Source organism: Mobula hypostoma, chromosome 8, assembly GCF_963921235.1.
Source record: "Mobula hypostoma chromosome 8, sMobHyp1.1, whole genome shotgun sequence".
NCBI classification, from domain to species: Eukaryota; Metazoa; Chordata; class Chondrichthyes; order Myliobatiformes; family Myliobatidae; genus Mobula; species Mobula hypostoma.
This window is the reverse complement of record NC_086104.1, coordinates 4,459,463-4,484,380: the sequence shown is the minus strand read 5'-3', so window position 1 is coordinate 4,484,380 and position 24,918 is coordinate 4,459,463. Positions and strand designations below refer to the sequence as shown.

Genomic DNA, 24,918 nt, shown 5'->3' with positions numbered 1-24,918 from the left:
TGAGGATAAAGGGGAAGCCTTTTAGGACCGAGATTAGGAAAAACTTCTTCACGCAGAGAGTGGTGAATCTGTGGAATTCTCTGCCACAGGAAACAGTTGAGGCCAGTTCATTGGCTATATTTGAGAGGGAGTTACATATGGCCCTTGTGGCTAAAGGGATCAGCGGGTATGGAGGGAAGACTGGTACAGGGTTCTGAGTTGGATGATCAGCCATGATCGTACTGAATGGCGGTGCAGGCTGGAAGGGCAGAATGGCCTACTCCTGCACCTATTTTCTATGTTTCAATGTTTCTATGAACAGGCCCTTCTGCCCATCATGGCAGGAGGGGATGAGGCATAAGCTAGAAGATGATAGGTGAAGACAAGTGAGTGGGGGAGGAGGATGCAGTGAGTAGCTGAGTGGTGTCAGTGGAAAAGCTAAAAGACTGAAGACACACAGGAAAAGGTGATAGTCAAATAAGGAGGTAAGAAGAGAGCCAGCGTGGGGAATGGAAGAAAAGGAAAGGGGGATGTGAGAATTTACTGGAATATAGAGAAATCACTGTTCTAGCTATCAGTTCGGAGTCTGCCCAGATGGAATATGAGGTGTTTCTCCTTCAACCTGAGAGTAGCCTCATCATTTTAGTAAAGACGGCCATGGATCAACATGTTGGAATTGGAATGGGGATTGGAATCAAAGACGAGAGGACAGAAGGCCATGGAAGGAAGGAAGCACCAGAGGGAGGTGATGGGCAGGTAAGGAGGTAAGATGGGAAATAGGAATGGGGAATGGAGAATGAGTGGGTCCTTACAGTAACTTCAAGAAATCAATTTTCATGCCACCAGGTTGGAGGCTACCCAAATGGAATATAAGGTGTTGATCCTCCAACCTGAGTGTGGTCTCATCTTGACAGTAGAGGAGACTTCGGACTAACATGTCGGAATGGGAATGTCTTTTCCACAGATTCCCCCTTCTCCAGACCTGTAGCTCTTTCACCCCACCACTCCTCCTGGTTTCTTCTATCACCCAGTGTGTGTCTTTATCCTCTCCCCTCCACTATTCCTCATCTTTTTTTCCTCAGGCCTGATGAAGGGTCTCAGCTCAAAATGTCAACTGTACTTTTTTTCTATAGATGCTGCCTGGCCTGTTGAATTCCTCCAGCATTTTGTGTCTGTTACTTGGATTTCCAGCATTTGCAGATTTTTCTCTTGTTTGTAATGATGCAGTTGTGTTCTCTTGTAGGGTTCAGGAGGTCACCAGGTCGATTCAAACAACACCTACATGGTAAGGAAGGTCACCTCTGGAACATTGAAGCTTTTCCCACAGCATGAGCTGTCAAGCTGTTCACACCATTTCTGTGTTCTCTACTAGGCTCTGCAACGTCCCACTCAGTCCATCTACGGTCATCTCCAAGGTACGTTGCAACATCTTTGGACAGGCCCGCTAAACCATATCAACTGCTGTGGAAGTGGTGAGACTGGAGAAGTCCTTTCCTTGAAGTCCCACTCACAGTCCCCGTCCTCTTCTGGATCCATCAGTAACTCCTCACGATGACTTCAGGGAAAGGACATCCATCCCTGAGCAAGTTCACTGTGTCATCTGAACCAGATCTACTGGCGAGATGAGGCAGGGTTCAATGTTCCCAGCCATTTGCACAATTGGTCCCAGGTTTGAATCTGTCCGGTACCTTGCACACTTCCCATCGGTGATCAGTGGAGTATTGAGCTGTCAACTCAACCTCATGAAAACAGTTAAATGTTAACAAAATGGCTAGATTGCCACCCAATGCACCACAAGGCATGGAGAGGAACCACAACCAGGTGTGTTCAAGACCTTGATGGCAATGGGGAAGAAGCTGTTGTTGCACCTCGATGTATGTAACTTCAGGCTCCTGTACCTGCTGCCTGAAGATGGCATTAAGTAGCGGATACGGCCCAGCTGGTGGGGTTCTCTGATGGATGGCACCTTCCTGAGACATCATCCCTTGTAAATGTTCTCAATGGTGGGAAGAGAATTTCATGATGAACTGGTTCAGTCCTGGACTCTCTGTAGCCTCTTGTGTTCCTGAACACTGAAGATCCACACCAGAACATGGTACAACTAGGTGTGATCTGACTGATTCCCTTATGTTCCTGTGTGCTGGAGATCCCACACCAGAACATGATATGAGAGGAGCTGCCAATGTTAAGGTAGTCCATTCTGATGGATGTAGAGAAACCATTTGTTCTCGTGGGGAATACAGAACGTGGGGCAGTTGTACAACGTCACCGTAGCCTAGCTGCTCTGGAAACACTGGTGTTGCCATGGAGATGTACAAGCCTCTCCAACACAGGTGGGAATTCCCGGTTGGAACCGGCTGGAATTTGCTGGTTTTGGACCGTGAAGGTTGGTCAGAGCTAAAACACATCGGCCACTATCTGATCAAGTGACAGAACGGATTGGAGGGACTGAGTTGTCTTTTCTCCACATTCATTTTGCATAGTCTGTTCAGGGCCCCTGATATGAGTCCAGCATCAGGACAGCAGCATTGTGTTGCTGATAGAGTCCCCCACCCATGGGTGCTTCTGCCCTCAGCACCCTGCATCCAGCAGTAACCTGGCATGGTAGTGAGAAACATCCATGTTGTCCAGTTCATTTTTCCCTGGCCACAGGTCCATTCTCAGGACCAGCAGAGGTGACTTATTCCTGAGTCCCAAAACCCCGAAGGTCAGAGACTCGGGAAAACCACTCAGACAGTGCCTGCCACATAGTTTAACTCTCCCATTCTTCACCGGCTCACCTCACACAACTCATTGTTTGTGTTTCAGCCGACAATAAACCACCGTCTCGCAGCTGAACCACAGCGGGAATCGGTCTGTGTGACCTCGGCTGGGGGAGGAACCCTGGATGGATTTCTGCACAGACACGCTCATCAGACATGGAAAAGTTCAAAGGCCAGACATTCTACTCATTTGACGTGCGAGACAAGAATTTCACCAGAGACAACATTTGCGATGTTTCTGACCCTGGTCGGTGGTTGAGATCGAGAGGGTGAATGTGATCAGAGCCCAGTTGTTGGAACATAGAACAGTACAGCACTGGACTGGCCATTCCGCCCACAATACTGTGCTGATCTTGGTGACAATGTGTACTAAATGTCCTCCTCCTGTGTATCATCCATTTCCCTCCGTTCCCTTCAATGTCATTTCAAACATCGGACACAGAACAATATTGCACTGGAACAGACCCTTTGGACTTGATGTGTCGAAATAATTAAAATTCACTATCAAATGTCCAGTGAAACTAATCATTTCTGCCCACACAATGTCCATATCCCTCCACTTCCTGCCAATTCATGTCTCTATCCAAGGACCACTTGAACGTCTCTATCATATTTGTCTGCACCACCACCCCGGCAGTGAATTCCAGACTCTCCCCCTCTCTGTTTCAGAAACTTGCCCCTCGTATCTCCTTTGAAATTACCCTCTCTCACTTCCAATGCCTGTCCTCTGGGACGAGACATTTCACCGGTGGGGAAAAGACACTGGTATCTATCTGTGCCCCACATAATATTATCTATATTAATATATTTGGGCACCATGGTTGGGTAGCGGTCAGCGCGATGCTATTTCAGTTTGTGACGTTGGAGTTCAGAGTTCAATCCCAGCATCCTCTCTGAGGATTTTGTACGTCCACCCTGTGGAATGTGTGGGTTTTCTCTGGGTGCCTCGGTTTCCTCCCACAGTCCAAAGACCTATCACAGAGTTTAATTGGTGATTGGGTTCGGGTTAAATCAGGTCTGTTGGTGGTTGCTGGTCTACACGGGTCAATGGGCCGGAAGGGCCGACGCCACACTCTACCTGTAAACAAACAAACAAACTTCTAACAAACCCGAGATATGCAATTCACCAGATCCAGGTCCCATCACGGGTCAGGTGGAGGAACTCAGCAGGCCAGGCAGCATCTGTGAATAAAAACACAGTCAATGTTTCGGGCTCGGATTTCCAGCATCTGTCACAACCACGGATTCGGCAGCGCAGCAGATTCAGCAATTGCGTGTCAGCTTGTTATCATTTCATTGTGATAGTATTTAACTCCATTCATTCCATCGCAGTTTTTGTCGAGATTTGAACATAGTTACGCTTCGCTATCTGCATTCCGCCTTGCCTGAGAAATTGGACTGTCGAGTCAACTGTCTCTGAAGACCAGCGATATTCCTTTAACTCTTTGTTGTTCTTTTCAACCACAGTGTAGACTTCGTTTTCCATTTGAGAGTTTTAGTTAACGGCTCGGTTTGGCCTAGTGTTGACTGTTTCCTTTCCCTTTAACACTGTTCGCAATAAAGTCTGTGAAGTATCGACCTGCTTCAGTGTCTCTCACTCCGCACTTGGGCCATGTCCGAACCGGGTGACAGCATCTGCAGGTTTTCACTGTTTTATGGTTCAGGTGGAGCCCGTCCCAATAGAACAGCTCCCTCCTTCCCCAGTACTGGTGCCAGTTCTCCATGAATTCAAACCCTCTTTCCTACACTATTCCCAGAGGCACGTATTTAACTCTCTAATCTTCTTCACCCTGTGCCAATTTGCACGTGGCTCAGCTAATAAACCAGAAATTACCACCTTTTTGGCTCAGGCTAGGAAACACCATCTCCTCTGTAATCTGTAAGGGTCCATGAAGTTGATGCCGCTTTGCCTCACTTCCATAGAGGCTGCGTCCGGCTCCTGTCTAGATACAGATGCGAAAGTTTATTCAAGGTTTATTTTCTGGTTTAGGATAGCACGGGTGCAGCTCAGTGATGACTTGCTGCTGGCAAATAAAACCAAACAAATGCAACAAAATACTTTATAAATCACACTTTTTCTGGTAAGTGATTACGACAAACAATAGACAGTCACTTCCCTGCCGGAGTTGAGCTTTTGAACGGACTGTACGACTTGACAGGGTAGCATTAGCAAACTTCGCAGTCAGGATATTTGTTCCGCTCCAGTTCAGGTGAAACCCATTCCTTTTGTACAGGTCACCCCTTCCCCCGAAAGGATTCCAATGATCCAAAAACTTGAAACTCTGTCCCCTGCACCATCTCCGCAGCCACTCGATCATCTGTGCTACCATCCCATTCCTACCCGCACTAGCCCGTGGCACAGGGAGTAATCCAGAGATTACAACCTCGGAGGTCCTTGTCTTCAGCCTCTTCCCAGCTCTGTATACTCACTGTGTTGGTCTTCTTCCCTTTTTCTGCCCGTCATTGAGTCAGTATGCATCACAACCCCTTCTCCCTACGTGCTGATTCAGGAAACTTTCCTGAACACACTTGACAAACTCTACAGCATCTGATTCTTTTACAGCATGGGAGTCCCAGTCAATATGAGGAATGTTAAAATCACCTACTATAACAAAGTTATGTTTTTTGAAACAGTCTGCAATCTCTACAAATTTGTTCCTGTAAATCCCGCTGACTGTTGGGTGGTCTATAATATAGCCCCATTAATGATGTCATAGCTCTTTTATTTCTCAGTTCTAGCCATAATGCCTCACTAGATGAGTTCTCCCATCTGTCCTGACTGTGCACTGCTGAAACGTTTTCCCTGGCTAGTAACGCCACCCGTCCTTCAGTCCCTCCCATTCTGTCACGTCTAAAACTACGGAGTCCCAGAATATTGAACTGCCAGTCCTGCCCCTCCTGCAACCAAGTCTCACTAATGGCTACAATGTCATAATTCCAGGTGTTCATCCATGATCGACCTTCCATACAATACTTCTCACTTTGAAATATACGCAGCTCAGGACACTAGTCTCACCATGCTAAACCTTTTGATTCCTGACTTTGACTGAGGTCTTCCTTATATCTGTCTCCACAAACTCTCCACTAACTCTTCTGGCCGTCTGTTACCCATGCAATTCTAGCTAAACCTCACCGTGCAGCATTAGCAAACCTTCCCGCTAGGCTATTAGTCCCATTCAGTTCAGGTGCAATCGTCTCTTCTGTACAGGACGCCCCTTCCCTGCAGGAGAACCCAGTGATCCAAAAATCTTATGCCCTCTCTCCTACATCAACTCCTTGGCCACGTGTTAAACTGTATAATCTTCCTAGTTCTGGCCCACTTGCACTCAGCACAGGTAACAATCCTGAGATCACAACCCGGGAGGCTCTGCCCTTTAATTTAGCACCTAACTCCCTGAACTCCCTTCGCAGAAGCTCATCTCTCGTCCTTCCCATCTCATTGATATCTATATGGACCATGACCTCTGACCATTCGCCCTGCCACCTCAGAATGCTGAGGACTCAATCCGAGGTGTGCTGGACCCTGGTACCCGGGAGGAAACCTATCATCCGGGAATCTCATTCTCACCCACGGAACATCCTTTCCATTCTCCTTTCGCCACAGCTTGTCTCTTCCCATCACTTCTCTTTTGAGTCACAGAGCCAGACGCAGTGTGATTTTCCTCTGCTGCGTCGCTCTCTCCAACAGCAGGCAGAGTGGTAACCTGTTGTTGAGGGGGATGGCAACAGAAAGCCACTCTGTATCTCTAAATACATGAAGATCAATCTGAACCTTTTCCCTCATGTTACCCTCCATTGTTCTATCATATATGTGCCTCTTAAAGATCCCTAATGTTTCTGCCTCTAACACCACCCCGGCAAAGCGTTACACACACCTACTACTCCCTGAGTAAAAACCTACCTCTGACACACCACCCCCCAATACATTCCACCAATCAACCTGAAATTATGCCCTTTGTATTAGCCATTTGCACCCTGGGAAGAAGTCTCTGGCCATCTACTGGATATATGACCTATCACCTTTTACACCTCTATCAAGACACCTCTCATCCTCCTTCTCTCCAGAGGGAAAAGCCCAGGTTCACTCAATCTATCCTTATAAGACATTTTCTCTAATCCAGGCAGCATCCCGGTAAATCTCCTCTGCCCCTCTCGAAAGCTTCCACAACCTTCCTGTAATGGTGTGACCAACTGAACACGATACTCCAAGTGTGGTCCAACCAGAGTTTTATAGAGCTGCCATATCATCTTGCATCTTTGAACTCAATCCTCTGACTAATGAAGACCAATAGATGCAAGTATCTTCTGGAATATTCCATTTCATTGAAGAAACATCAACCCAATGATGAAAATTTTACCGAGCCACCATAAATCCAAAATATTAAATAATATTTTTATTAATATCTATTTTCATTAAAATGCAGCATTGGTAACAGCTGGGTGTAGAGAGTGGTCCTGGTGTTCAGTGCGTGGGAGCACAGGTACCCCCTGCCTCGGAGAACTGGGTCACGGTAGTCAGGGTCAGTTGCAGTGTGTGATCCTGGCTCCACTGTCCTCCCACCTTCAGATAATTCCAGCCAGCCACGGGGGCAGGAAGAGTCCACAGGAAGAGTCCAATGGCTAACAACAGGCAAGCAATGACGAATATCCAGAGAAAGATCCGGTCAATCACCATGGCAACGTACTTCCAATCTTCTTTGACATGTAGTGGTGGAGGAGAATGGGGAAAAATCAGGTGAAATTGGGAAAATGGAATGTGCAGCAGTTTTGGGACACCTGCTACTCTCCATCTGAACAGAGAACTTTGAACTTTGAACTTCTCCAGGGTGTGGTCTAGAAATTCCAGGTCTACTAGGTACTCAGTGCAAAGTGTGCCATGCACCTAGAAATGAGTGAGAGAGAGAGTAGCAAGAACCTGCAACTTTTTGAGCAGCGTAACAAAGTCTGGATGTTGCAGAATTCTTGGGGAAATTAAGATTAATCTCCTGAGCTCTGCTCTCATCAAAATCTGGGAGCACATTCTTCAGGCATTTTTGTCACATTGGAACCATGAGAGACGGCTGACAATACTTGAGGGACTGAGGTATAGAGAGAAGTTGGACTTTATTCATTAAATCGCAGGAAACTGAAGGGTGATCTGAAAGAGAAGCATGGATCGGGTAGGTACAGAAAACCACAGGAGCAGAATTGGGCCACTTGGCCTATTGAGTCAAATATGCTTTTTCATTACGACTGATTTACAATCCCATTCAGCCCTATTCTTCTCCCTTCTCTGTGTAATGTTTAACATCCAAACTAATCAAAACTTATCAACCTCCACTATAAATATACCCAATGGCTTAGAGTCACAGCCATCTATGCCAATGAATTCCACAGTTTTGCCATTCATTGGCTAAAGAAACTTCTTGTCATTTTTGTTCTAAAGGGATAAAACTATTCTAAGGCTGTGCTCTCTCCTCCAATACTCGCACATTATTGGAAACATCCTCTCCACGCCGACTGTATCTCGGCCTTTCAATATTCGATAAGTTTCAATGAGATCCCTGCTCATTCTTCTGAACTCCAGTGGCTATAGACCCACAGCCATCAAGCACTCCCGGAATCATTCTTGTGAATCTCCTCCGGACCCTTCCATTTCCAACACATCCTTTCTAAGATGAGGGACCCAGAACTGCTTGCAATGCTCCAAGTGTGGTCTGGCCAATGCCTTATAAAGCCTCAGTCACTCAGTCTTTTTCCGAGAGTTGTGCAATTTGAACTGGCAGGGAGGAGAGATTTGATTAAAATTTGTGTTGCAACTTCCTTACAAAATATGATGGTATCTATGTGGAAAGAGCTGCCAGACAAAGTGGTTGAGACAGGTACAATAACAACTTTTAAAAGACACTTGACACATTTCTTTAATAGTTTAAGCAAGAAAACTTCTTTATTTCCATCTTTTACAGTTTCAAAATAACAAAAAAGGAAAAGGGCCCAAAGCAAAAGTTTGGGCACCCTGCATAGTCAGTACTTAGTAATACCCCCTTTGGCAAGTATCACAGCTTGTAAACTCTTTCTGTGGCCAGCTAAGAGTCTTTCAATTCTTGTTTGGGGGATTTTCGCCCATTCTTCCTTGCAAAAGGTTTCTTGTTCTGTGAGATTCTTGGGCCGTCTTGCATGCACTGCTCTTTTTGTGGTCTATCCACAGTTTCAGGGTCTATGAGGGCCATGGCAAAACCTTCAGCTTGCGCCTCTTGAGGTAGTCTATTGTGGATTTTGAGGTGTGTTTAGGATGATTATCTTGTTGTAGAAGCCATCCTTTTTTCATCTTTGGCTTTTTTACAGATGGTGTGATGTTTGCTTCCAGAATTTGCTGGTATTTAATTGAATTCATTTTTCCCTCTACCAGTAAATGTTCCCTGTGCCACTGGCTGCAACACAAGCCCAAAGCATGATCGATCTACCCCCGTGCTTAACAGTTGGAGAGGTGATCTTTACATGAAATTATGCAGGCTTTTTTCTCCAAACATACCTTTGCTCATTGCGGCCAAAAAGTTCTATTCAAAGGGTTCAAAGGGACGTCCAAACAAGCCTGATGCATTTTGGAAACAAGTCCTGTGGACTGAAGAAGTTAAAATAGAACTTTTTGGTTCAATTACATTGTTTAGTGTAGACATCAGCACAGCGTTATCACAGTGCGTAGTGTCGGAGATCAAAACTGAATCCCAGGGATCAATTGTGTCAGGTAGTGTAATCTTATCACAAAGTTATCACAGCTCAGGGCGTCGGAGTTTGGAGCTCAATCTCCGAACTCTAAGGATTTACAGTTCAGGCTGAATGGTCTAAATCGGGGTACACATGTACACAGTGTATTGAAAGGACAGCAGGTAGGCAGAGGAGCAGGGTGGCTCTATTTGTAAAAAATTGAAATCAAATCCTTAGAAAATAGGATCAGAAGACATAGATTCCTTGTGAGAAAAGTTAAGAAACCCCAAGAGTGAAAAGACACTGATGGACCTGATACAGGCCTCCGAACAGCAGCCAGGATGTGGGATACAAGTTATGGGAGACAGAAAAGGCATATAAAAGGGGCAATGTTACAATGGTGAAGGCAGAGTTCAATATGCAGGTAGACTGGGAAAATCAAGTTGGTGCTGGATACCAAGATAGTCAATTTGTAGAATGCCTATGAAATGGCTTTTTGAACAGCTTGTGGTTGAGCACACGAGGGAAAAGACTGTTCTGCATTGGGTGTTGAGTAATGAACCTGCTTCGATTAGGGAGCTTAAGGTAAAGGGGGCCTTAGGAGGCAGTGATCCTAATATGATAAAATTCATCCTGCAGCGTGAGAGGGTGAAGATAAAGTCAGATGTATCAGGAAAGGGGATTACAGAGGTATGAAGGAGGAGCTGGCCAAAGTTGATTGTCAGGTAAGACAGCAATTGCTGGAGTTTCTGGGAGCAATTCAGAAGGCACAGGATTGATACATCCCTAAGAGGTAGTATTCTAAAGGCCGGATGGCACAACCATGGCTGACAAGGGAAGTCAAAGCCAACATAAAAGCAAAATAGAGGGCATATAATAGAACAGATGTAGGTGGGAAGTTAGGGAATTGGGAAGCATTCGAAAACCAACCGAAGGCAACTAAGTTGCTATAAGGAAGACAAGGATGAAACATGAAGTTCAGATCATCAATCATATCAATGGTTCAACATTCATTTTAATATCAGTGAATGTGTATAACCTGAATTGCTTACTCTTCACAAACATCCACAAAACAGGAAAAAAACCCAAAGAATGAATGAAAGAAACATCAGAACCCTGAAGGCCCCACTCCCCCTCCAAGCAAAAAGCATCAACACACTTGCACCAGTCCTCTCCCCCCACCCCACGCAAGCAATAGCAAAAGTCCCCCAAAAAGACCTTGATCTTGAGTCCATCCCAGCATTTCAGTATCTTAGGCAGGCTCTCTCTCGCTCGCGAGGGAGAGAGAGGTCGCTCCTACAACAAGAAGAGTGAGAGACCAGCTTATGATGTTATATTTCTCTGCATTGTGGAAGACATGAGAAGTAAGCCAGACATTTCAGAGTGTCGGAGGGCAGAAGTGGGTGCAATTGCTATTACTAGGGAGAAGGAGTTTGGGAAGCTGAAAGGTCTGAATGTAGATAAGTCACCTGGACCAGATGGAGTACACCCCAGGATTATGAAAGAGGCAGCGACAGAGATTGTGGGGAATTAGCAATGATCTTTCACAAATCACTAAATTCTGCCTTGGTTCTGAAGGATTGGAGAATTGCAATGTCACTCCATCCTATAACCATATAACAATTACAGCACATAAACGGGCCATCTCAGCCCTTCTAGTCCGTGCCGAACTCTTACTCTCACCTAGTCCCACTGACCTGCACTCAGCCCATAACCCTCCCTTCCTTTCCTGTCCATATATCTATCCAATTTAACTTTGAACGACAACATCAAACCTGCCTCAACCACTTCTACTGGAAGCTCGTTCCACACAGCTACCACTCTCAGAGTAAAGAAGTTCCCCCTCATGTTACCCCTAGACTTTTGCCCTTTAAGTTTCAACTTATGCCCTCTTATTTGAATCTCCCCCACTCTCAATGGAAAAAGCCTATCCACGTCAACTCTATCTATCCCCCTCATAATTTTAAATACCTCTATCAAGTACCCCCTCAACCTTCTACATTCCAAAGAATAAAGACCCAACTTGTTCAACCATTCTCTGTAACTTAGGTGATGAAACCCAGGTAACATTCTAGTAAATCTTCTCTGCACTCTCCCTATTTTGTTGACATCTTTCCTAGAATTTGGTGACCAAAGCTGTACACAATACTCCAAATTTGGCCTCACCAACACCTTGTACAATTTTAACATTACATCCCAACTCCTATACTCAATGCTCTGATTTATAAAGGCCAGCATACCAAAAGCTTTCTTCACCACCCTATCCACATGAGATTCCACCTTCAGGAAACTATGCACGATTATTCCTAGATCCCTCTGCTTTACTGCATTCTTCAATGCCCTACCATTTACCATGTATGTCCTATTTTGATTAGTCCTACCAAAACCTAACACCTCACATTTATCAGCATTAAACTCCATCTGCCATCTTTCCACCCACTCTTCTAACCAGCCTAAATCGCTCTGCAAGCTTTGAAAATCGACTTCACTATCCACAACTCCACCTAGCTTAGTATCATCTGCATACTTACTCATCCAATTTACCACCCCATCATCCAGATCATTAATGTATATGACAAATAACATTGTACCCAGTACAGACCCCTGAGGCACACCACTAGTCACCGACCTCCAATCTGACAAACAGTTATCCACCACCACTCTCTGGCATCTCCCATCCAGCCACTGCTGAATCAATTTTACTACTTCAATATTAATATCTAACGATTGAACCTTCCTAACCAACCTTCCATGTGGGACCTTGTCAAAGACCTTACTGAAGTCCATATAGACAACATCCACTGCTTTACCCTCGTCAACTTTCCTAGTAACCTCTTCAAAAAATTCAATAAGATTTGTCAAACATGACCTTCCATGCACAAATCCATGTTGACTGTTCGTAATCAGACACTGTCTATCCAGATGATTATATATACCATCACTAAGAATACTTTCCATCAATTTACCCACCACTGACGCCAAACTCACAGGCCGATAATTGCTAGGTTTACTCTTAGAACCCTTTTTAAACTATGGAACAGCATGAGCAATACGCCAATCCTCCGGCACCATGCCCGTTTCTAATGACATTTGAAATATTTCTGTCAGAGCCGCTGCTATTTCCACACTAACTTCCCTCAAGGTCCTAGGGAATATCCTGACAGGACCCGGAGACTTATCCACTTTTATATTCCTTAAAAGCTCCAGTATTTCCTCTTCTTTAATCATCATAGTTTCCATAACTTCCCTAATGTTTCTCTTACCTTACTCAATTCAATATCCTTCTCCTTGGTGAATACCGAAGAAAAGAAATTGTTCAGAATCTCCCCCATCTCTTTTGGTTCCACACATAGCTGTCCACTCTGATTCTCTAAGGGACCAATTTTATCCCTCACCTCACCATCCTTTTGCTATTAATATAACTGTAGAAACCCTTTGGATTTATTTACACCTTACCTGCCAAAGCAAACTCATTCCTTCTTTTAGCTTTTCTGATTTCTTTCTTAAGATTCTTTTTACATTCTTTATATTCCTCGAGCACCTCATATTCTCCATGCTGCCTATACTTATTGTAGATATCTCTCTTTTTCCGAACCAAGTTTCCAATATCCCTTGAAAACCATGGCTCTCTCAAACTTATAACCTTTCCTTTCAACCTAACAGGAACATAAAGATTCTGTACTCTCAAAATTTCTCCTTCAAATGGCCTCCATTTCTCTGTTACATTCTTCCCATCAAACAAATTGTCCCAATCCACTCCTTCTAAATTCTTTTGCATCTCCTCAAAGTTAGTCTTTCTCCAATCAAAAATCTCAACCCTGGGTCCAGACCTATCCTTCTCCATAGTTATATTGAAACTAATAGCATTGTGATCACTGGACCCGAAGTGCTCCCCAACACAAACCTCCGTAACCTGACCTATCTCATTCCCTAACAGGAGATCCAACATTGCCCCTTCTCTAGTTGGCACCTCTATGTATTGCTGCAAAAAACTATCCTGCACACATTTTACAAACTCCAAACCATCTAGCCCTTTTACAGTATGAGCTTCCCAGTCTATGTGTGGAAAATTAAAATCTCCCACAATCACAACCTTGTGCTTACTACAAATATCTGCTATCTTCTTACAAATTTGCTCCTCCAATTCTCACTCCCCATTTGGTGGTCTATAATACACCCCCTTAAGAGTTACGACACCTTTCCCATTCCTTAATTCCACCCAGATAGCTTCCCTAGACGAGCCCACTAACCTATCCTGCCAGAGCTCCGCTGTAAAATTTTGTCTGACAAGCAATGCAACACCACCCCCTCTTGTTCCTCCGATTCTATCACACCTGAAGTAATTAAATTCAGGAATATTTAGTTGCCAATCACACCCCTCCTGTTACCATGTTTCACTAATAGCTACCACATCATACTTCCACGTATAAATCCATGATTTAAGGTCATCCACCTTTCTTATAATGCTCCTAGCATTAAAATAAATACATTTAAGAAATTTTCCATCTTACGCTCTGTTTATCACTAATGGTGAAAACAACTTTTCTATTTTCTTTTTCTTCCTTCTTCCCTACATCTGTTCCCACACTCTGGTTCCCCTCCACTCTCGTATCTAGTTGAAATCCACCGGAGCCTTTCTAGCAAATCTACCTGCAAGGATATTTGTCCCCCTCCAGTTCAGATGTAGATCGTCCCGCCAGAACAGGTCCCACCTTCTCTGGAAAACTGCCCAATTATCTATAAATCTGAAGCCCTCCCTCCTGCACCATGTTTTCAGCCACGTGTTAATCTGCGCTATCTTACTATTTCTAAACCTGCCTGCACGTGGCACTGGTAGCAATCCTGAGATTGCTATCCCGGAGGTTCTGTCCTTTAACTTGGCTTCTAACTCCCTAAGCTCTCCTTTCAGGTCCTCCTCACTCCTCCTACCCATGTCATTGGTCCCTACATGGACCACAACATCTGGCTGCTCACCCTCCCTCTTGAGAATACCGAGTACTCGATCCAAGATATCATGGACCTTGGCACCAGGGAGGCAACAGACCATCCGGGATTCTCGATCTCTTCCACAGAACCTGTTATCTGTCCCCCTAACTATCGAATCCCCTATCACTACTGCTCTCCTCTTTTCCCTCCTTCCCTTCTGAGTTGAGGGTCCCATCTCGGTGCCAGAGACACCACCACAGCAACTTGTCCCTGGTAGGGCTGGAGGCAGGATCTCGCCTGACAAGTCTGTTGGAATTCTTCGAAGAAATAACAAGCAGGATAGATATTGGAGAATCGGTTGATGTTGTGCACTTGGATTTTCAGAAGGCCTTTGACAAGGTGCCACACATGAGGCTGATTAACAAGATAAGAGCCCGTGGGATAATTATTAGCATGAATAGAGCATTAGCTGCCAGTGACTAGCTGTGTACCGGAGAGGTCAGTATTGGGACCACTTTTCCGTATGTCGTATGGCAATGGTTTGGATGATAGAATTGATGGTCTTGTGACCAGTTTTGTGGACAATACAAAGACAGGTGGAGGACTAAGGAGTGCTGGGGAAGCAGACAGTATGCAAAAGGACTAACAGATTAGGAAGTTTGAGTCTGTGGTGAGGAAGGCAAATGCGAGGACTGGAATGAAAAAGCAAGGAAGTTATGCTGGGGCCGCACTCAGAGTATTGTGAGTGGTTTTGTGTTCCTTATGTCAGAAAGGATGTGCTGGCATTGGAGAGGGTTCAAAGGAGGCTCACGAAAAGAAAAGAAATGATTATCAGATGATGAGAGTTTGATGGTTCTGAGCCTGTACTTGCTGGAATTTAGGAGAATGAGGTGGAATCACATTGAATACTATCGGATAAATGGCAGAGTGTCGAGCCAGGTTTCACTGAGTTAGGCAATCCACACAAGGGGTGTGTGAAAAGAGCTACTTTTTAAACTGTGTAAAAGCCAAAGAAAGGGCAGATAAGGTAGCAGAAGTCATGCTGCTAATTCTGCTCGTATGTCTTATGGCCTTAATCAGGCCGATGTTCCAGATTTCTAAGGCAGAGTTTTGTGGCAGAGTCTCTGTGTTGAGGAGCAACCAATCTGCAAGAAGCTTTCATTAGAAAGTGGGAATATAATTCATCCAGATGTAAGCAGAGCAGCTATTCTTGAAGTGGTTATTGTTCTGGAGTGGCCTTGGCTCATCAGGCTTAGGCGAGATCAGGTTTTGCTGATGTAGATTGTCTTGTAAATTACTTTCTCTCTGTTTTTATTTCTTTATTCCTCATCTATTAGTGCATAGTATGGTGAAAATGGCTCCAAGATCTGGGTTTTGTATGCAGGCAGAATATGGGAAGTCTCCAATCACCTGGATTAACACACCTGCACCAGGTGCACTGAGCTGCAGCTCCTGAGAGAATATATTAAGGAACTGGAGCTGCAGCTCAGTGACCTTCCACTGATACGGGAGAATGAGGAGGTGACAGACAGGAGTCACCCCTAGCTTGCAAGAGACAGGTAACAGAGAGACAGTCAGGAGAAGGAGGGGAAATACACAGCCATTGCAGAGTACACCTGTGGCCGTTCAGTTCAAAAGTATTTAAATTTAGATACAATTGAGCAGGGCATTCTACCGTGGTGGTGGGGTGGGGGAGCCACAGTGACCGGGTCTCTGGCACTGAGTCTGGTGCTGTGACTCAGAAGAGCAGAGAGTGAAGAGGACTACAGTGTTGATAGGAGATTCCTTAGTCAGAGGAACAGAGACAAGGTTCAGTGGCCGCGATAGAGACACTGGGACGGTTCGTTGTCTCCCTGGTGCCAGGATAAGGGATGGCTCGGATCATGCCCACAGCATTCTCAAGGGTGAGGGTGAGCAGTCAGAAGTCTTGATACATATTGGCACCAATGACTTAGGTAGACAAGGTGAGGAGGTCTTGAAGAAAGGTTTTGGGGAGCTAGATAGAAAGCTGGGAAACAGGACCTCCAGGGCAGTACTTTTAGATTTCTACCTGTGCCACAAGCCACTGAAGGGAAGAATAGGATGATCTGGCAGGTGAATGCAAGGCTGAGGAACTGGTGCATGGGGCAGGGTTTCAGATTCATGGATTACTGGGATCTCTTCTGGGCAAGGTATTCCCTGTACAAAAGGGACAGCTTACACTCAACCCGAGGGGGTCCAATATCATAGAACATAGAACATAGAACATAGAATAGTACAGCACAGTACAGGCCCTTCGGCCCACAATGTTGTGCCGACCCTCAAACCCTGCCTCCCATATAAGCCCCTACCTTAAATTCCTCCATATACCTGTCTAGTAGTCTCTTAAACTTCACTAGTGTATCTGCCTCCACCACTGACTCAGGCAGTGCATTCCACGCATCAACCACTCTCTGAGTAAAAAACCTTCCTCTAATATCCCGCTTGAACTTCCCACCCCTTACCTTAAAGCCATGTCCTCTTGTATTGAGCAGTGGTGCCCTGCGGAAGAGGCGCTGGCTATCCACTCTATCTATTCCTCTTATTATCTTGTACACCTCTATCATGTCTCCTCTCATCCTCCTTCTCTCCAAAGAATAACGCCCTAGCTCCCTTAATCTCTGATCATAATGCATACTTTCTAAACCAGGCAGCATCCTGGTAAATCTCCTCTGTACCCTTTCCAATGCTTCCACATCCTTCCTATAGTGAGGTGACCAGAACTGGACACAATACTCCAAATGTGGACTAACCAGAGTTTTATAGAGCTGCATCATTACATCGCGACTCTTAAACTCTATCCCTCGACTTATGAAAGCTAACACCCCATAAGCTTTCTTAACTACCCTATCCACCTGTGAGGCAACTTTCAGGGATCTGTGGACATGTACCCCGAGATCCCTCTGCTCCTCCACACTACCAAGTATCCTGCCATTTACTTTGTACTCTGCCTTGGAGTTTGTCCTTCCAAAGTGTATCACCTCACACTTCTCTGGGTTGAACTCCATCTGCCACTTCTCAGCCCACTTCTGCATCCTATCAATGTCTCTCTGCAATCTTTGACAATCCTCTACACTATCTACAACACCACCAACCTTTGTGTCATCTACAAACTTGCCAACCCACTCTTCTACCCCCACATCCAGGTCGTTAATAAAAATCACGAAAAGTAGAGGCCCCAGAACAGATCCTTGTGGGACACCACTAGTCACAATCCTCCAATCTGAATGTACTCCCTCCACGACCACCCTCTGCCTTCTGCAGGAAAGCCAATTCTGAATCCACCTGGCCAAACTTCCCTGGATCCCATGCCTTCTAACTTTCTGAATAAGCCGACCGTGTGGAACCTTGTCAAATGCCTTATTAAAATCCATATAGATCACATCCACTGAACTACCCTCATCTATATGCCTGGTCACCTCCTCAAAGAACTTTATCAGGCTTGTTAGACATGATCTGCCCTTCACAAAGCCATGCTGACTGTCCCTGATCAGACCATGATTCTCTAAATGCCTATAGATCCTATCTCTAAGAATCTTTTCCAACAGCTTTCCCACCACAGACGTAAGGCCCACTGGTCTATAATTACCCGGACTATCTCTACTACCTTTTTTGAACAAGGGAACAACATTCGCCTCCCTCCAATCCTCCGGTATCATTCCCGTGGACAACGAGGACATAAAGATCCTAGCCAGAGGCTCAGCAATCTCTTCTCTCGCCTCGTGGAGCAGCCTGGGGAATATTCCGTCAGGCCCCGGGGACTTATCTGTCCTAATGTATTTTAACAACTCCAACACCTCCTCTCCCTTAATATCAGCATGCTCCAGAACATCAACCTCGCTCATATTCTCCTCACCGTCATCAAGTTCCGTTTCATTGGTGAATACCGAAGAGAAGTATTCATTGAGGACCTCGCTCACTTCCAGAGCCTCCAGGCACATCTTCCCACCTTTATCTCTAATCGGTCCTATCTTCACTCCTGTCATCCTTTTTTTCTTCACATAATTGAAGAATGCCTTGGGGTTTTCCTTTACCCTACTCGCCAAGGCCTTCTCATGCCCCCTTCTTGCTCTTCTCAGCCCCTTCTTAAGCTCCTTTCTTGCTTCCCTATATTCCTCAATAGACCCATCTGATCCTTGCTTCCTAAACCTCATGTACGGTGCCTTCTTCCTCCTGACTAGATTTTCCATCTCACTTGTCACCCATGGTTCCTTCACCCTACCATTCTTTATCTTCCTCACCGGGACAAATTTATCCCTTACATCCCGCAAGAGATCTCTAAACATCGACCACATGTCCATGGTACATTTCCCTGCAAAAACATCATCCCAATTCACACCCGCAAGTTCTAGCCTTATAGCCTCATAATTTGCCTTTCCCCAATTTATCCTTGCGGGCAGTTTGGTTAGACTTGTCTGCATTGATCGAAGCTAATGGCAGTGTAATAGGAACTGGAGTGACAGTGCTGAAGATGAGGTAGTTGGTTTACAAAGAGAGGCAATGTATGGTGAGACTCCTAGCGAAGAGAGGCTGATGATAGGGGAAAATTACAGTCAACAGGATGAGTTGTAACGTAAAAGGCAGACAAAATTTAAAAGGGTGAACAGAGGACTTAAGGAGTCACATTTTCATGTGCGCCTTATACGGAATAAGGTAGATAAACTTGTAGCACAGTTGCAGATTGGCAAGTATGATGTTGTAGGCATCACTGAATCATGGCTGAAAGAAGATTATAGCTGGGAGTTTAATGTCCAAGGATACAAATTGTATCAAAAGGACAGGCAGGAAGGCACAGTGGGTGGCATTGGTCTGTTGGTAAAAAGTGAAATTACATCATTAGAAAGAGGGGATAGAGGGTCAAAAGGTGTTGCATCATTGTGGATAGCGGTAAGGAACTGCAAGGTCAAACAGATCCTGTTGGGGTTTATAACAGACCACAAAAGAGTAGGAAGGACGTGCCCTACAAATTACAACAGCAGATATAAACTGCATGCTGAACGGCAATGTTACAATAGTCATGGGGTCCTCAATATGCAGGTAGACTGGAAAAGTCAGGCTGGTTTGGTGCAGGATTCCATGAGGGGGAATTGCTAAAATGCCTACAGGGTAGTTTTTTAGTGCAGCTCGTGGTTGAGCCCAATGTGGATTCAGCTATTCTGGATTGGGTATTGTGCAATAAGTCAGAATTGATGAGACAACTTAAGGTAAAAGAATCCTTAGGGGAAAGTGACTATAAAATGATCAAATTCACCCTGAAATTTGACAACATAATGGCCAAAGTGAGGGCATATAACAGAGCAAAAATTAGTGGGCAGTTAGAGGATTGGGAAGCTTTTAAATACCAAAGAAGGCAACTAAAACAGTCATTAAGAAGGTGAAGATGGAATATGAAAGTATGCCAGCCAATAATATTAAAGAGGATACTAAAAGTATCTTTGGATACATGAAGTGTAAAAGAGATGCAAGAGTGTATATTGGACCGCTGGAAAAAGATGCTGGACAGGTAGTAATGAGGGACGAGGAAATGGTGGATGGACTGAATAAGTATTTTGCATCAGTGTTCACTGTGAAAGATACTAACGGTACAGTGGAAGTTCCAGGTGTCAGGGGTCATGAAGTCCGTGAAGTTACCATTACTAGGGAGAAGGTTCTTCAGAATCAGAGAGGTCTGAAGATAGATAAGTCACCTGGACCAAATGGTGTACACCCCAGGGTTCTGAAAGAGGTGGCTGAAGTGATTGTGGAGGAATTAGTAATGATATTTCAAGGATCACTAGATTCTGGATAAACAAAGGAGATTGGTTGATGTGTGTACTTGCATCTTCAGAAGGCCTTTGACAAGGTGCCGTACATGAGGATGCTTTACAAGCTACGAGCCCATGGTATTACAAGAAAGATTCTAACATGGATAAAGTGATGGCTGATTGGCAGGAGGTAATGACTGGGAGTCAAGGGAGCCTTTGCTGGTCGGCTGCTGGTGACTAGTGGTGTTCCATAGGGGTCTGTGTTGGGACCTATTCATTTTACGTTATATGTCAATGATTTGGATCATGGAATAGATGACTTTCTTGCAAAGTTTGTGACGATATGAAAATAGATGGAAGGGCAGATGGTATTGAGGAGAAAGAGAAGCTACAGAAGGACTTAGATTAGGAGAATGGGCAAAGGATTGGCAGATGGAATACAGTGTCAGGAATTGTATGGTCATGCACTGGTAGGAAAAATAAAAGGGTTGACTATTTTCGAAGTGAAGAGAATATACTGAGGTGCAAAGGGACTTGGTAGTCCTTGTGCAGGATACCCTAAACATGAATTTGCAGGTTGAATCTGTGGTGAGGAAGGCAAATGTAATGTTATCATTCATTTCAAGAGGATTGTAATATAAAGTGTGTATACTACTGGTGACTGTGGTGGAGGCAGATACAACAGGGTCTTCTAGGAGATTCTTAGAGCTTAGAGTAATAGAGGGCTATGTGGTAGGGAAATTCTAGGCAGTTTCTAGAATAGGTTACATGGTCTTCACAACATTGTGGGCTGAAGGGCCTGTAATGTGTTGTAAATTTCTATGTTCTATAAAGGCAAGGATGTAATGTTGAGACTTCATAAAGTACTGGTGAGACCTCTCCTGGAGTAATTTGAGCAACTTGGGCTTCTTATCTTAGGATGAATATGCTGGAACTGGAGACAGGTTCAAGAGAGTTTCACAAAAATGATTCGAAGATTAAACGGCTTATCATATGAAAAGCACTTGCTGGCTCTGGACCTGTATTCAGTGCAAATGAGAAGAATGAGTGGTGACCTCATTGAAACCGATGAAATGGTTGAAGGTCCTGACAGAGTGGATGTGGAGAGGATGTTTCCTATGGTGTGAGTGTCGAAGAGCAGAGGATACAGCCTTAGAATAGAGGCATGTCCTTTTAGAATGGTGATGAGGAAGAATTTCTTTAACCAGAGAGTAGTGAATCCGTTGCAACAGACAGCTGTGAAGGACGTCATTATGTGTATTTAAGCAGAGGTTGATGAATTCTTGTTCGATCATAAGAACATGAAATAGAAGTTCATCCCAGTTTGGCAAAAGAATAAATCAAGGAAGGTAGTGCACCCGTGGCTGACAAGAGAAATTAGGGATAGTATCAATTCCAAAGAAGAAGCATACAAATTAGCCAGAAAAAGTGGCTCACCTGAGTACTGTGAGAAATTCAGAGTTCAGCAGAGAAGGACAAAGGGCTTAATTAGGAAGGGGAAAAAAGATTATGAGAGAAAACTGGCAGGGAACATAAAAACTGACTGTAAAAGCTTTTATAGATATGTAAAAAGGAAAAGACTGGTAAAGACAAATGTAGGTCCTCTACAGACAGAAACAGGTGAATTGATTATGGGGAGAAAGGACATGGCAGACCAATTGAATAATTACTTTGGTTCTGTCTTCACTAAGGAGGACATAAATAATCTTCCAGAAATAGTAGGGGACAGAGGGTCCAGTGAGATGGAGGAACTGAGCGAAATACATGTTAGTAGGGAAGTGGTGTTAGGTAAATTGAAGGGATTGAAGGCAGTTAAGTCCCCAGGGCCAGATGGTCTGCATCCCAGAGTGCCTAAGGAAGTAGCCCAAGAAATATTGGATGCATTAGTGATAACTTTTCAAAACTCGTTAGATTCTGGACTAGTTCCTGAGGATTGGAGGGTAGCTAATGTAGCCCCACTTTTTAAAAAAGGAGGGAGAGAGAAACCGGGTAATTATAGACCGGTTAGCCTAACGTCGGTGGTGGGGAAACTGCTGGAGTCAGTTATCAAAAATGTGATAACAGCACATTTGGAAAGCAGTGAAATCATCGGACAAAGTCAGCATGGATTTGTGAAAGGAAAATCATGTCTGACGAATCTCATAGAATTTTTTGAGGATGTAACTAGTAGAGTGGATAGGGGAGAACCAGTGGATGTGGTATATTTGGATTTTCAAAAAGCTTTTGACAAGGTCCCACACAGGAGATTAGTGTGCAAACTTAAAGCACACGGTATTGGGGGTAAGGTATTGATGTGGATAGAGAATTAGTTAGCAGACAGGAAGCAAAGAGTGGGAATAAACGGGACCTTTTCAGAATGGCAGGCGGTGACTAGTGGGGTACCGCAAGGCTCAGTGCTGGGACCCCAGTTGTTTACAATATATATTAATGACTTGGATGAGGGAATTAAATGCAGCATCTCCAAGTTTGCGGATGACACGAAGCTGGGTGGCAGTGTTAGCTGTGAGGAGGATGCTAAGAGGATGCAGAGTGACTTGGATAGGTTGGGTGAGTGGGCAAATTCATGGCAGATGCAATTTAACGTGGATAAATGTGAAGTTATCCACTTTGGTGGCAAAAATAGGAAAACAGATTATTATCTGAATGGTGGCCGATTAGGAAAAGGGGAGATGCAATGAGACCTGGGTGTCATTATACACCAGTCATTGAAAGTGGGCATGCAGGTACAGCAGGCGGTGAAAAAGGCAAATGGTATGCTGGCATTTATAGCGAGAGGATTCGAGTACAGGAGCAGGGAGGTACTACTGCAGTTGTACAAGGCCTTGGTGAGACCACACCTGGAGTATTGTGTGCAGTTTTGGTCCCCTAATCTGAGGAAAGACATCCTTGCCATAGAGGGAATACAAAGAAGGTTCACCAGATTGATTCCTGGGATGGCAGGACTTTCATATGAAGAAAGACTGGATGAACTGGGCTTGTACTCATTGGAATTTAGAAGATTGAGGGGGGATCTGATTGAAACGTATAAAATCCTAAAGGGATTGGACAGGCTAGATGCAGGAAGATTGTTCCTGATGTTGGGGAAGTCCAGAACAAGGGGTCACAGTTTGAGGATAAAGGGGAAGCCTTTTAGGACCGAGAATAGGAAAAACTTCTTCACACAGAGAGTGGTGAATCTGTGGAATTCTCTGCCACAGGAAATAGTTGAGGCCAGTTCATTGGCTATATTTAAGAGGGAGTTATATATGGCCCTTGTGGCTACAGGGATCAGGGGGTATGGAGGGAAGGCTGGGGCGGGCTTCTGAGTTGGATGATCAGCCATGATTATAATAAATGGCGGTGCAGGCTCGAAGGGCCGAATGGCCTACTCCTGCACCTATTTTCTATGTTTCTATGTTTCTAAGTAAGAGTCGGCCGTCTGGCCCATTGAGCCTGCCCCACCATTCAATAAGATCATGGCTGATCTGACTATGGACTCATCTCCACCTACCTGCCTTTAATTGCCGCGTTATGCAAAAATCTATCCAACCTTGTCTTAAATATATTTACTGAGGTAGCCTCCACTGCTTCATTGGGCAGAGAATTCCACGGATTCACCCACTCTCTGGGAAAAGCAGTTCCTCCTCATCTCTGTCCTAAATCTACTCCCTCAAATCTTGAGGCTATGTCCCCTAGTTTTAGTCTCACCTACCAGTGGAAACAACATCCCTGCCTCTATCTTAACTATCCTTTACATAAGTTTATACATTTCTATAAGATCTCCTCTCTTTCTTCTGAATTCCAAAGAGTACAGTCCCAGGTAACTCAATCTCTCCTCATAGCCTAACCCCCCTCATCTCCAGAATCAACCTGGTGAACCTCCTGTGCACTGGTCAGGGCATGAAGGGATACGGAGGGAAGGCAAGAGATTGGGGCTGAGAGAAAAAATGGATAAGCCGTAATGAAATGATAGAGCAGACTCTATAGTCCAAATGGCTTAATTACGCTCATATATCTTATGGCCTTATAGTCTTAACATATCTGTAGAATCCCCTATGAGTTTTCTTCACCTTGTCTGCTCGAGCAACTTCATGTCTTCTTTTAGCTTTCCTGATTTTTTCTTCAGTATTCTCTTGAATTTCTTGTACTCCATGAGTATCTCATTTGTTCCAACTTGCCTATACCTACAATGCGCCTCCTTTTTTTCTCTCAACTGGGGCATCAATATCTCTTGAAAACCAGGATTCCCTCCCCTTGTTATCTTTACCTTTTATTCTGACAGGCACATACAAGATTTCTACTCTCAAAACTTTGTTTTTGAAGGCACTAACCAAGTACACCTTTGCCAGAAAGTAGCCATTTCCAATCCACACTTGCCAGATCATTTCTGATACCATCAATATTGGTCTTTCTCCAGTTTAGAATCTCAACCTGCCAGACCTACCTTTTGCATATTTACTTTGAAACTAATGGCATTGTGATCACGAGATGCAAAGTGTTCTGTTACACAAATTTCTGTCACCTGCCCTGTCTCATTCCCTAACAGCGGATCCAGTATCGCACTCTCTCTCATTGTGACTTCTACACGGATGAAGGAAGTTTCCCTGAACATATTTCTTGCAAGAGTCTGCGATCTCTTTATGAATTTGTTCCTCTAAATTCCTAGGACTGTTGGGTGGTCTGTAATATAACCCCATTAACGTGGTCAAACCTTTCTTATTTCCCAGTTCCACACATAACGCCTAGCTAGATGAGTTCTTCAGTCTGTCCTGACAAAGTACTGAGTGACATTTTCCCTGAATAATAACTCCACTCCTGCTCCTTTA

At 44.5% G+C, this 24,918-nt stretch overlaps 1 protein-coding gene across 2 annotated transcripts in view; it reads left to right on the top strand.

Annotated features, from left to right (window-relative positions):
• The window catches only part of LOC134350038 (uncharacterized), a 323,883-nt gene that overhangs the window by 50,158 nt on the left and 248,807 nt on the right, over positions 1-24,918 (top strand). The window contains exons 6-8 of one of the 2 annotated variants that reach the window (XM_063054949.1): positions 1,223-1,264; positions 1,352-1,394; positions 2,788-4,194. The exons of the other annotated variant lie outside the window; for it this stretch is intronic. Of the exons in view, the coding sequence (XP_062911019.1) occupies positions 1,223-1,264; positions 1,352-1,394; positions 2,788-2,816 (114 nt within the window). The 3' untranslated portion in view covers positions 2,817-4,194. Of the gene's footprint in view, positions 1-1,222; positions 1,265-1,351; positions 1,395-2,787; positions 4,195-24,918 lie in introns of those variants that run through there. 2 annotated transcript variants of the gene reach the window in all.